General features: G+C 32.3%; 3 protein-coding genes across 9 annotated transcripts; all 3 read right to left on the bottom strand.

The window, feature by feature from the left end:
* Window positions 1-279: 279 nt before the first annotated feature.
* Window positions 280-3640, bottom strand: LOC112688735 (pleckstrin homology domain-containing family M member 1). Its single transcript, XM_025562081.1, has 8 exons — window positions 3311-3640; window positions 2439-3242; window positions 2287-2340; window positions 2016-2134; window positions 1709-1928; window positions 1509-1640; window positions 1274-1444; window positions 280-489 (listed from the first exon to the last, which is right to left on the bottom strand). Exons 1-8 carry the CDS (start codon window positions 3626-3628, stop codon window positions 358-360), a joined length of 1950 nt encoding a protein of 649 aa, XP_025417866.1. The 5' UTR covers window positions 3629-3640; the 3' UTR covers window positions 280-357.
* LOC112688736 (yrdC domain-containing protein, mitochondrial) lies at window positions 3599-5722 on the bottom strand. 7 transcript variants are annotated; one of them, XM_025562087.1, is made up of 4 exons: window positions 5340-5722; window positions 4533-4678; window positions 4411-4430; window positions 3599-4332 (listed from the first exon to the last, which is right to left on the bottom strand). In XM_025562087.1, exons 3-4 carry the CDS (start codon window positions 4423-4425, stop codon window positions 3625-3627), a joined length of 723 nt encoding a protein of 240 aa, XP_025417872.1. In that variant the 5' UTR covers window positions 4426-4430; window positions 4533-4678; window positions 5340-5722; the 3' UTR covers window positions 3599-3624. The 7 variants fall into 7 exon arrangements, with proteins under 7 accessions (XP_025417872.1, XP_025417871.1, XP_025417868.1 ...); XM_025562086.1 differs by lacking the exon at window positions 4533-4678 and having other exon boundaries at window positions 5340-5721; XM_025562083.1 differs by having other exon boundaries at window positions 3599-4430; window positions 4498-4678; window positions 5340-5717.
* A 1755-nt stretch (window positions 5723-7477) lies between these two features.
* On the bottom strand, window positions 7478-14243 carry LOC112688734. Its single transcript, XM_025562079.1, has 2 exons — window positions 14003-14243; window positions 7478-11146 (listed from the first exon to the last, which is right to left on the bottom strand). Exon 2 carries the CDS (start codon window positions 11017-11019, stop codon window positions 7570-7572), a length of 3450 nt encoding a protein of 1149 aa, XP_025417864.1. The 5' UTR covers window positions 11020-11146; window positions 14003-14243; the 3' UTR covers window positions 7478-7569.
* Window positions 14244-14485: the final 242 nt, after the last annotated feature.

The following is a 14485-nucleotide window of genomic DNA, read 5'->3' as shown; positions in this document are numbered from 1 at the left end:
TCAACATTTTTTTGTTTTATTACTTTAGACTTTATAAAATACTTTTTGAACTCAAATTGTATCTGTATACAGTTAAGTCAAACATTACTTATGTTTTTATATTTTATTAAATTATGTAAAAAATGAGTTATACTATCATAAATAAGGCCAATAATTAAAATGCTTTATTTTTTATTAAAATAAAACTATTATGACTATAAATATCAAATGAAATTAGAACTTTTTAACTGATATAAAATACATATATATATATATATAATACATTATAAAATAAAAAGGAATTTTACAAATAATGGTAACAAATACATATTTTGTAAGTGAATGAATAATTCACTAATGCATTCTTATTAAGCCATTTTAACTCTCTTCACCATCGTCATCGCTATTAGAAGTTCTCTTCATTTTTCTGATTTTGTCTCGTTCACATTTTGGACATGATTTTATATCTTTAAAACATTTACGATGATACAATGATTTGCAATGACAACACTAAAAAAATAAATAAAACTATTAACATTTTTTAAGGAAGTTTAAATTAAATAATCGTTTGTATTTTATTCTTTAGGAATTTAATATACTTGAACAACATTTATAAATTATTTATCAATATATTTATAAATCAAATGGAATAATAAACAAAAAAAATAGTAACATTTATTGACTGAATTGATTTCTAGTAATATTGTAAAAATTATATAAGGTTTACAACAACAAATCAGTCTAACATTTTAATAATTGATTGCTCAATCTCATTATAAGTGTACACATACTTTGACAATGGAAAAAATTAAATTTTGCAAATGTTTAGGATATCAAATCATGTTTAATTATCTTTTCATTTTTAATGAGCCGCATAGCAAAAGTACATTACATAGAATATAAATTGTGGCTTTTGTTAAATACAGAATTTAATTAATTATATTAATTAAAATTAAAATTAAAAAATAAAAATTTAAGAGTGTGATATAACCTTTCTTTTTTTTTTAATTAAAATTGACAAAGTTATGACTGTTAAAAAAAATATCTGAAACTGAAATCTATGTAACGTAAACACCAAATTTAAGTTTTATAGAATATCGTCTTACTACATTGCACGTTACACAGACAAAGATAACCGAACATGAGCTGACATATTTTAATAATAAAAACAAATAATACTAAAAATAAAATTTAACATGTGTGTGATGAAATGACTACTTTAGAAATTGATATATGATTTGATTCTATATGGTACATTGATAAAATGAAAAACCCATATAGAAAATATCCTTACTCGGTAATTATCACCACGGTCAAATGGATAAATAATTTTGGAGTCTCGGCATATTTCACATATGTAACCTTTTTGACTACACACTGTACAATTGTAAACATGATTTTGACAGGCTTCGATTTTGACTTCAAGGAACTCAAAAAAGGTACCAGAATAGATCTCTTGAAGGTCCTAGAAGATAAAAATCAAATAACTTTTAGTTGGCTGTACTTCAACCAGGTTCGAACATACTTACAGCAAATGAGTAAAGATGAATATTGTTAAAGAAATAGACACGGGGCCATATATCTTTAGACAACTCATCAAGGTCGTAAAACTTACACGTAGATAAATAATGGTAAAGATAGTAAATTTGCCAACGCAGTTTCTATAAAACATTAAAGACTTGTTAGAGTTTAGATTACTAATGGTTAATTATTAATTTTTTTCACCCACTTTTGACCTGCCCATTTCCTTATTGGCTTTGTACAGCTTGTGACTAATACTTCTCATATTAAACAGAGGGTGATATTGTATTTCACCTAAAAACGTTGAACTACTGTTAGACACTGGATACTGATTGAAATCCCAGTCAAACAATATTTTCACAGGTATTGACCATTTCTCCGAGCCAAAACAATGTACGCAGTAATAACATGCGGTGAAATTGCATTTACTAAAATTTAACAATCAAGAAAAGCAGTGCACATGTAAAAACCATTATCAAATATATAGCCTAATGACAATTTTTATTAATACTTACTAATAATTCCCGAAATCAATGCCAATCGTTTCGTTGCAACTCTTACACATAAAATCCTGAGAATTCAAACCAAGTTCCTTTGGAGGTGTAAACAAATATTCCAAGTATTTTTTTAACAGCTAGAATCATGAAATTAAAATAGTATTAAATTAAAGCTAAATAGAATAATTATCATTAAATTTAGAAAAATAAAAATGGTCAGTAAGACTTTTATATTAAAATAAATAAATAATAAATAAAACTAAATAGAAAAAGTAACAACAATAATTACGTCTAAGCTCAAACGTTCAGGATGCACAGACAACTGAACAAAAGAATCTTCATCCTGTGAACAATAATAAAATTAAAATAGTCATGAAGTAAATGCTGAGTAACTACTTCAATATTTTACACACATTTGCAACTGTAAACAGTTTTACTTACATTGTCCAAGATTTCTGTATCATTGAAATGTTCTTCAATAATCTTCGGAACAGTCAATTGTTTATACAAATCTTCCATTTTAGTATTATCAGATATACTTTTGACTCTCAAATTATATGATTCTAATAAATCGTTGAAACTTTGAGTTTCATGGATATCTTCTTTAATGGGTACGTTTTCGGTGTTCTGTTCAGTAGCTAATTTTTCTATTGTTTTTTCCTCTTCTTTCGATACAGGTTCAACAGATTCTACTATAGTGACAATTTCACTGCTAGAAGTAGTATAGGAAGTGGAAGGCTGATTCATGATTAAATTCCACCCAACTTCTTCGTCCATGATGACTTGAGGCTTACGAAAAAAATCTGAATCGACAAACGATGACGATAAAGATGAATTGCAACTTTCTTCAGATCTATTATGATCATTTATCAATACTGCTTCATTAATTTCATTGACATCTTCTGCTTCAGCTATTTGAGGATTGTTGTTGTACAGTGGATTATTTTTAAGAGCTGGGGTCCAGTAACCTGCCAACATCAATGTACTGTTCGGCCATGTATTTAGGAGACTCGAGTTCAATGTAAGATCAAAATTATACTGATCAATGCTTTCCAGTAATGCAATAATCTTTTCAAAACATTCATGATCACGTATAATTGCTGTCTTATTGTAAAACTTTATAATATATCGACGATATTTGACAGCAGACATTAAATAGCTGCGAAATACACAGTCATTGAGGGTACAGCGAATCCAAGCTCTGCATCTTCCCACATCAGTCGTAACATGTTTCAATGAGTTTATCTGAAAACCATTTCATACTACGGATTAAATATTATTCATAAAATATCTTGAAAAATGTATACACTCACTTGATCAACAACACCACTCGGAGACAGTATAAGTAGACAGTGCCAAAAGTTAATATCCGTATTTTTATCTACATTGTTCCCAATCACAGTAGACAATTGACTAATAAATGTTTCTTTGAGACCGTGTAGAAACAACACTTCTAAGTTAGCCAAAAATCTATCAGCCACATAGTTAGAGCTAGTAACTTTTACTTCACAGTCTGAGAATTCTACATGGAATTCGTTTAGTCTTTCTTCAAAGTAATGTAAAATAGATGCCTTGTTGGATTGGTCCTTAAGTTCCTTATTATTGATTATTTTCCTCAATAATTTATTCATTTTAATTCCTTTAAGCCGAACTGGTTTAGAATACGTACTGTACTAAGAAGTGCAGATCCTGTTCTTACTATACAATAGTGGTTATTAATAGTTAAATCGATAATAGTGGAACCTTGCCGCGATTCTAATGAACTGCCGATTGTACCACCATCAAAAATGGCATCCAATTTGGGCCACAGCGTTGCGAATTCTACTGGACTCAATGTACTGGGCTTGTTACTCTCGTTGGCACTGGTAAGGGCAATCGGTTTCTTCAAATTGCTCACAATATTACATACAAAACCGCTGTTTGGTACACGAATAGCAATATTGGATTCCTCAGGGTTCAATACGATATTCAAGGATGGTGTTCTTTGTAGTATGACTGTCACTGGACCTGGCAACAGTGCGTGTAAGAGACCAATAGGTAAATGACCAGTTTTACCCCAATTGCCAATGTCATTTACGTGGTGAGTACATATAGCAATTGGTTTTTGAAGATTACGTCCCTTGATATTGTACAGTTTGCCTATAGCGCTTGGGTTCTGTGCATCGGCTGCTAGTCCATAAACAGTATCGGTTGGAAGTGCAACAACACTACCGTCATTAATTAATTTAACAGCCAAAGAGACAACTTGATGTTCACAATTTTTTACGTCAATTAACTTGTTCATTAATATCAGTTGAGGCTGTTTGAATCTGTGAAGTGAGAACGCTGACCCGATCTTAAAAACCCAGTGTTTCAAATGTTTTAAGTTAACATAAAGCATTTGTTATGTTCAAAATATATGTTTTACGTTCACCTTAGTACATTGCATCAATCCTGCAAAGGTAAAAAAAAATATTTATAATATAAATATAAAATTTGATACTAAAAATTGAGCTAGTACCATTGGACAATAAAATATAATTAAATAAGTTGTACACAATAATACTTCTTTTTTCAGATGTTTAACATGTCTTAAGTAGTGTGTTGAAAATAACCCGTTGCAGGTTTTATTATCTTCATAGTAAATATTCACATTAATACTGTTGTGAACACGCAACACACAACTGAAGATATATGTACATCTGAAAAAGGAAATATTATTATATCGATCTAACAAGTTTAGTAAAAATAGTAAACATATATAGTCGAGCTTTTACCTAACTAAATATCACACTAAATTGATTTTAAATGCTAATAATTAATTATTTAAATAATATAGCACAATAGATTAAATGAGTAAATCATATAGAAGTGAATCATATTAAAATATATACATTGGTAACATCTTATCCCAAACGAATAAATGGAAACGAAATAAAAATATGGTAGTCTCGTAGAAATGTCAATTTAAATAATGTTGAAAACTAATTCGTTATCCAATATGAATACAAATAAAAACAGATTAGGCATTGGGCGAAAAATGAATGTCACTCGTTATTTATGATGTAGTGTACGTTCAAAGGCAGTACAAACAGCGGAAGGTAGAATAAAGATTGTGGAACACATTTTTTCCGCAGCACTGGACGACAATGTCGTTCGGTCGTGGTGGCAACGAAACGACGTGCACGTGTGCGGTCGATGGCGACCGGTGTTCGGACCGTAGGAGGAATGTCGCCAAGACGAGGAAGAAACAACGGCGATGGCCCGGTAATATGACGACTGTTCGGACGGGTCGACTTGGACGTGCGCTAGCCGCCCGTGTGGATACGCTCGCGCGGCGAACACGGACAGACGTGTACGTACCGTTTCCGACCGTGGTGGTGGTGTCGTCGTCACGCGCCAAACCTGAGCTCCGACGAGTCCGTGCCGAACGACGTGGACGGCGTTACGATATGCGTCAAACCTCGAGGCGCCGGAGCGGGAGGAAACCGAAAACCGACGGCGATCGAAAACTGCGCGACGGAACTGTTGCGATGTTGCATTGTTCCGCGGTTTACCTATTCATCCGTCGAGCAACGTATGCGATAGCGCGCGTCGTGATTACCGATAACGTACAATAATGCTGATAACGAACGGGGCCGATCCGCGATAGGACGACGGCGCGGTCGATTGGAATTTGTTACCGCCTTTTTTCGAAACGTTTCGTCCGCGGGTTCGTGCGTACAGTGCGGGACCGGGTCGGACGCAAAACGTTTCAGCAAGTTTTTTTCGCTTTGCTCCGACCGCCAAGCCCCCCCCCCCCCCGCCGGCCGTAAAACGATTTTGATCGCGACGCAGATCCGCGCACGGACGATCGACACCACCTAGGGGCGGTGCATCGAATTCGCTTTCGATTTCGAACTCGTTCATCGTCGTCCGTCCCGAAGATGTGGGTAGCAGGACCCGTAAAATACCAACGGGGCCGTTCTAGCGCGCGCACGTTTTTCCTGACCCGACGGACAGCTGTGCGTTCCGGTCAGGGTGGATCTGGAGCCCGGGACGGTGGTGGAGGCCCCTGATCGCGTTCGTCGGACAAACGTTAGACACGAATGCGGGCGGCGTCGTCGCGCAGGTCCAACCGGTCGTGTGATTTTTTTTAATTGTTACATCGACGGACCATTCGTTTGTCGGAAATTCGAAATTCTAGCTGGGGCTGGTCGTTTCGCCTTGGTTCGCGACCGCGTTCAATCGGAACGCGCACCGGTCTCGTGAAAACGATTGTCGGTCCGCACGACCCGCCCTTCGTCTGGGCTACACAACGAAACGTGTCACGTAACAAGACGGACATTAAACTATGTGCTAACCCGTTGCCGTACACGAAGTTGGTTTTCCTACCAACCAAAAGGACATTGTCTCCATAGACTTTTCGAGCGACGGATAACAATTATTTTCCCTCATAAACTTGCAACCAGTGCCGGCGCAAGGGGTGTGCAGAAAGTGCAATCGCACTTTTGGATCAGCTCTCGGGCCTGCTTTGTAGTAGATTCAGATCCGGAGCCCCTTGCATTTGTAATTTGCACAGGGCCTCGCAAATCATAGTACTGGCACTGCGTGCAACCAACACCACACGTCCGTTTCATTTGTATTAATTCATTATTTAATTATTTTAGCACCTTGACTGCAACGGATTCTTTGTAATTATTATTTATTTCATTAAACCTTAACGAACAGTACTGTAGTGATATTGTTGCTTACAGTTTTAATATTAGAATCAAATAACAGCTTCAATTGCTTGATCACAATGAAAACAAAAATACCTTTATTGAAATGCCTTTTATTTAGATATACTTATACACAATATTAAATTCATATAGGTAATATAAATAAATAGATCTGTCTAACCTGTGCATTGTGTAGGTATGCTGGTTATTGATTTTATTATTTGTAATTTATTAAAATTATTTAAATAAAGACTTCGTGCAATATTTTTAAAAAATTTATTCATATACTTAACAACACATTTTTTTTATTATTTTTTTTTTTTTTTTGATAAACAAGAGTTTAAATACTTTTTGAGATTGGAAAAAATTAAGTAAAAAATAGATAATTTTAAATAACCTACATTTTGTACACAAATTATAAAAATAAAAAATCTAGATTAAATTGTAAGTCTTCAATTTTTTCGATGTTGGTGAACAAAATTTATTTAAGAACTAAAATAATATTTACCAAGTTTTTAAACAACAACAATAATGAATTAATAATATTAACTCATATTGGTAATTATAGAGTATCAACATTTTGAATGTTGTAACTTGAAATTCTAAGAATACTAATATCAATAAACAATTTTTAAAAAACAAGTCTTATTAAAAGGTCTAATAAAAAAATGTTTTATACAATATAACTTTAACTTCTGTTACAATTAAGTACTCATAAATGAAAATATAACACGATTCGGAGATGTTTAATGACATTAATTTAAATATAATCATTTTAATATTATTTAAAATTAACTAACGCATAATTATATTTACAAATTGTACATAAAACATAAACAATAGTTAACATAATTTTGTTAAATAAATTTTCCACAAACCAAAGCTTTCATTATTTAAGAATTTGGGAACTCAATGTTTAGTGCTTCTGTAATTGGGTCATCATTGTAAAATACTGTAAAATTATCTTGAGCAGCTGAACACTTTTCTAGCGCTCCTTCAATCCACATTTCAATTACTTCATACCAATTAGCATTTAATAAACAATAATGCAAATCGGCTTTTCTATGTAATTGAAGCATTTGCAACATGTCTAGACACCAACATCTACGGTTCGTAAGGCAACACATATTTTTCACATAGTCAATTAAATCATCAACATTTTGGGGCGGCCACGGTTCACATGGTAACAGTTGAGCGCCATTAAGTAAATCTTCAAAATAATTCAAATTCAAGTTAGAAAATTTTTCTGAAAACTCATCTGGATTTTGAGCATAGTAAGGGATGAATTCAGGTATCATATACTTTAACACATGATTATTTCTGCCCAATCGTTTAATGTAAGCATCCAAGTATTGATTATATTTTTCAATAATAATAACTGGATTATCTTCAGGCAATGAATTTCGCATTTTTAAAAAGAAAGTAAGAGCAAAATTTAGTAAATTATAGAATAATTTTTCTGAACGTACACCAGATATAGGATCCACATAATTTTTGGAGAAGAATTCAATGGCTTCTAAAATGGTTTTTGGTCCTTCCCACATATAAATACAAAAATTGTTAATATAATCATTTTCGCGGTAAGCATCCAACACAGACTGATAATTTTCAATTTCATTTTTATCTGAATTAGAAGAAAATACAATGACCAATGGTATGGCTGATGGAGTTGACTTCAAAATTGAATCTACACGTTTGAATAATGATTCAATATTTTCTTTAACTGTATTAGTGAAAATGAGAGCTGCATTTAAACCACTTTTGGTCCACTTGAATAGCCCATTGTAACTTAGTACAGATTTGATAAAATATTTGTTGTAATCAGTATGTAAAATTTGTACTTGATTGTTTTTGAATCCTATTTTACCGTAAATAATAGCCTGCACCTTATCTTCTATACGAAAAGATTCTGGAAAATGCCCATAATTCACAGCCAATTTCCAAAATATTTTTTTTCCAATTAATATATCCTTTTTCCCATCTATAACATTTTTAACAAACATATTGGCAATTTGATTACTTATATCATCATTTTTGGTTTTGTAATGATTCAATGGATGAGTTATTACACGTTTAATATCTCTATTCCTTTTTTTCCTCTTTGAACTTGAGCTCATACTATGTAATGTTTCTTCCGGTGTGCCGTGCACCTGCATAAATACAGCCCATGGCATACCAATAACAGGATCAATTTCAACTTTTCTCCTTTTTCGCAGAACTTTACGTAACCAAATATAGAAATATTTTTCTGCTAAAGAAAATTGTTTATGTTGCCATTTTTTTGATTCTTCATGAATATCATAATCAAAAGCAGCATTTAATGACTTTACAGATAAAGGAGATGAAGATAATGATGAAATACACTCGGGATGAAACAGTTCACCATGTGCAAACATTTCTTCAATATATTTTGATTTATTTTGGCTCACATAATTTTGCCACTTATAAAAATATTTTTTAGCAACACTAATTTGTCTTTCAGTCAATTGTTTTAAATGAGTTAAAGGAGGTGATTTAATAGGACTAAAATGTACAGAACTTTCAGAAGCTGGTTTTTTAAATGTATCTTGAATAAATGACACTGGTTGATTAATAATGGTGTTTTCATCAAATGAAGTAGAATACGTTAAATACTTTTTTTGATTCAAAAACAAATTTTGATGAGTAGGTATGGTATTTAAAGATGACTTCCGAGGTGTATCAATATATGAAAGCGATGTTTGAACTTGTGTTGGTAGTGAAAACTTGGGTAGTTTAAAAGTGTATGATGGTACTTCACATACTGGAGTTGGTTCCGTAGTATTTAAAAATGGTTGTGGATTTTTATTCAAATGAAAACTATCTTTTAAATTTGAAGTAGAATAAGAATCTGTATCAACAAAAGTGTCTGGTATTTCATTATTGAGATCTTCTTTCAATCTTTTATGGGATTTTTTATTATTAGGATCATAATAGTAATCATTTTTGTCAAAACTTGAATGAACTGAATTAATTTCAACATTAGGTAAATGTTTATTTCCCGAGATTAAGAATGTTAGATTTTCTCTCTTTTCAGAAATTATAAATTCTTGTTTTTGTCTTCTGTGCTGGGGAGGACGTAAGATTATTTTACGTAAAAGGTCTACATGAATGTCATCACATTTTAGTTCAATATCAGAACAAAATTCTTGCACCGATTGTATATCATTAAAACACAATAATTCCATCAAATATTTCACGTCTAGTTTATATACTCTTTTGATAGTAGTATAGGATACATTTATCATTTTTACGTTGTTGTACCTAATATTTGGAATAACTCTTTGTAATATACAACAATTCATAAATGTTGTACTCTTCAATAAATTAAAAAACCCAATACAGTCACTTGACTGCAAATAAGTGAAGTGAGCTTTAATACAGAACCTTACTTGAGGCGATTGTTTTATATGAATCGGTAATAAATCATATGCAGTATGAAACTGTGGATTTCCCAAATGCATAAGCAACTCATATGAAACAAATTCTGGTTCATTTGGGCATTGGTGGTCTGAATCCCTGTACATAGGCATCAACATTTGAATGCAGTTATTTAAGTTTTCTGTATTTAACTTTATATCAAAACCGTCATAACCAAGCATAAGATCGTAACATGCTATATGAAAACGACCGATTTGTTCCAGTATAGTTATAACTTCAGGGTTCTGTAAATTTTGTTGAACTATGTCTTTACGTATTGCACGTAAACGATCCCAACAAAAATCATACCAAGTAGCTAAATCTTGATCAATATTACATTCAATAGGATAAATTATATTTTTGAGCATATAATTCATTGTTTTAACAAGTACAGATGTTGGCCTCAACTCATGTGATAATGGATTAGCTTGATCAGCTGAACTTCTAGCATATTGTTTTACCATAATTTCAAAATTTGGTTCCAATTTTGAATCTATTGATTTACATTCAAACTGTGAAACCATATTACCATGAATACGCAATAAACGTTCCTTTTCTGGGCACATATCTTGACAAGTACCTTCCATTGGTTTGATTTCATCCACATTTATTTCTTTAACAGGTTGTTGAGTAGTATTAGCTCGTACAATTTTATCTCTAGCTTCCAATACCTGTAGTTTTTTGTACAAAGTTGTAGCTGCAATTTTATCATAATTGTGTTCAGTAATTTCTGAATTTTCATCATACTGAGAATCAATGACTGGTCCTATTGAACATGAGTTATCATTTAACTGTAAAAATAAACGTTGTGATTTTAAAGGTGGTTCATCTTTGTAGGTTTTATCTTCATCATAAATGGTTCTCTTCAAACGTAAGTTGGTACCATTCAACTTTCCTTCATTCATTATGCTATTTTGAGTACTAAATTATATTTTTTGCAAAATATATTAAATATGAAATTTAATTATTTTCAGAGTTACAGGAAACTTAATTTGTTTCTTATTAAACCATTTCATATTCATTATCCATTACCTAAAACAAAACCAAAAAAAGTCAAATAAGTAAATGCAACAGGTAATTAATGTTGTTATGTTATAAACAATTGGTTAATGTTTGATTTGGCGTTTACTAGTTGGGTCCCGAAGACCTTTATTTAGTCTAGTTAGGTCCTAGTGTTTTTCAGGTAGTACACTAATTGGGTCCTACGATTTTACAAGACTAGTTGAGTCCATACAACAAAAAAAAATTTTGTTTCCTTTTTTAACAGACTTAGGACCTAAATATAATTACCTATAAATTAGAACACAAGTATGATTTTTTTTAAAAGCTTCTAATATATCAATTTTAAACTATTTTTTTATGTTATAAAAAAAATATTATAAGTATTAGTATTATAACTATAATACTCAAAACATATACAGATATGCCGATTTAAAAAAATAAAAATAAAAGTTTTTGACTCCATATTACAAACTCTTAATTTTTCTTTGTGAAGTATTAACGCATGTAATATATTCTAATATTTATTACTTACTTTTTATTTAAGAACAAAATTAACCATTTTTTTAAACAAAATATTTAAAATATTTTGTTTGACAAAAATCACAGCGATGCAATGTGATGTGCGAACCAGGTAAATGTAAATAATAAAATGTGACATAAATATGAACCGTTTCATTCAATATATTTTGAATATGTTCTAATTAATTGAGATACTTTACTTCGGAACCATTTAAACTTTACAGTTGGACAAATTTTAACATAAAAATGCAATTTTTAAATTCATTGGACTTTATTAGAATCCTATGAGAAGAACAAAAAAGGGTATTCTTTTCGTATGCTGAGGTTTACCACCTGTTTATATTTGTTATATGTGGTCTACCACGCATGTCTACATAAAAATATGCATTAATGTATTATAATATATAGATAAATTAGTGTAATACAGTATAATATGTCAATAGGTATGCGTTAAAAACTAAAAGATTCGGTTTGTTCTTTTCTTCTTTCTTTGCGAGTATAAAATTTAATTTGAGCCACAGTAAACACAAGGAGTTTCGATTTCAATAAGTCCTCTTTCCTTTAAAAAGGCTATGGTATTTTCCTCTGATTGAACAATTGAATGAAAATGTTCGGCTAACATAATGCTTAGTATTTTAACTGTAGAATAATGTATGACATATAACAGCACAAACTAAACTGTCACTGATTTTCTCATACGTTTATGATTACAGTCACGATTATTGCTAGACTTTATTATTGAAGTTAAATTGTTAAGATAATACTTAATTGCCTTCAAATCAATAGAAATTATTAAAAATATATACATATAGATGAGCAGCAAATGACAAGTTTTCGGTAGACAACATATAACGAATAGAAACATGTGTGGTACATTGCATAAGACAAGAATACTCGAAAAAGTATGACCATACTTGTACTAGACTATACATTAAAAATATTATAGTGAAGTAATCAAGGGCATATTTGAGCTGAGACTGTGAAGGAAGTGAAACTATATTTTCTTCTATACAAACTAAAAATAATTGACAGTTAAATACCTAAAGCTTATGTTCCTTGATATCCATTTGCATGAATAAATAAAAGTACCAAATTCAATTAAATATTTATAACATATTGTATGTAAAATAAGCATTAATAAGAACAAGCCTCAGACCATCAAAACGGAGAAATATATTTAGAACTAAATAGTTATAAGTCATTAAGCCCTTGTTATCTATGATCAAATTTTTACCAAAAAATATACAATGGAACCTCGATAAGTCGAAATTCAAGGGAAATGCAATTTTTTCGACTTACTAAGGTTTTCAAGTTATCAAGGTTTTAGAAAAAAAATTCGACTTAAAGAGTTTTAAAAATTTATGTATGTATTAAAGTTTTTATTTATTATGTACTTAGTATACATGTATATACAATGTAAAAAAATGTGATTATAAAGATTATTTTAATAAAAAAATTATTACAAAAAAATATAATAAAACATGTGTTGCAACTTTATAAAAGATAATTTATTATTTTACTTTGACTTAAATTTTGAGATTTACTATTATCAATTGTATTTTCTATTACATTTAAAGCAGAGTACACTTTATCGTCCACATTACTCAATTGTTCGGTGAATGTCCTTAGCAATATGAGGGCTGCTGTTGCTTGCTTCATTGAAACACGATGCACAGGCTCAGATGATGCTTCTTCGATGTCATCAACATCTTCAATGCCACGGACGGAGTCAGTTATATCGTCGTCTGCCAGAATACCAGAAACGGCAACGTCATAGTCGATTTTAACAAAATCGTCAAACGTTTGCCGATTAGACAAATGTTTATAAAATTATCTGTCATTATCCGTCATATTCGGAGCACAGAATGTTCGAGTTATCTATAGTTTTTTTTTCGAGTAATCGAGGTTTTCGACTTATCGAGGTTCCACTGTATAATATACGCAATGTAATAATTTATAATGGCTAATGCCGTCGCAGCTATAAAGTCATAACAATCAATAAAAACTAAATAAAAAAAAAAAACACAAGTAGTTCCTGTACTAAATATACATCAACATAAGGTTAGTAGGACAGTCAAATACTCGAATAACAGATTAAATATGTCTTTTCTTAATCATAGACAGTTTGTTGATTACATCGATATAATAATAATAATAATCCTAAGTGATATGCAGCGAAACCAACTGTGTGCCCACTCGGACAAAACTCGTTCTAAATATTGAAACACGGACCATGGCGATAAGGTCGACGTTAGAGTACGGGCGATCATGACGCGTTGCTCGGGCCACATCAAAAACACCCCTAACTGCCTGCCCCCTAACCGCGGCGCGACGGTTTTTTCGCGTGCAAAATGTACGTTCACTCACCGGCGGGCCCAACACCAACAGTAACAGCGGGCCAAGCGACGTCGCGGACCCACACGTCCGTCGTACACACGGTTCTGTGCGAATCCGGTGTTTCCGCTGGGCGGTCGGCTTCACGTTTCGCAGTACGGCCGGACCGGATAGGATGTCGGAACGCGCGACGAACAATCGAAAAGCTGCCGGACGGTTGAAATTATCCGGACGACGCGAAACATGGCGTTCGAGTTGATTACCGTTTGCCGAATACCGGGCCGACTGATATGGACTGATAACGGCGACCGCCGCCGCGGGTTTTCGACACGATCGCCGCCGGTGCGCAACGTTCGCGACCGCACGACCGTTTGCGATAACAACGTGCGACGGTTTCCGTTTCCGTTGTTCATTTTGCCGCGGCCGAATCACGTACAAAACATTTTTTCCCACCGCGTTCAATGGTTAGGTCAATTGGTAACAGTATATTTATTTAAGCAGTGAATTATTCCTATT

This window comes from Sipha flava, unplaced genomic scaffold, assembly GCF_003268045.1.
Source record: "Sipha flava isolate LNK unplaced genomic scaffold, YSA_version1 3_pilon_pilon, whole genome shotgun sequence".
In the NCBI taxonomy this organism is placed as follows: Eukaryota; Metazoa; Arthropoda; class Insecta; order Hemiptera; family Aphididae; genus Sipha; species Sipha flava.
This window is presented reverse-complemented; position numbering and strand designations above follow the sequence as displayed.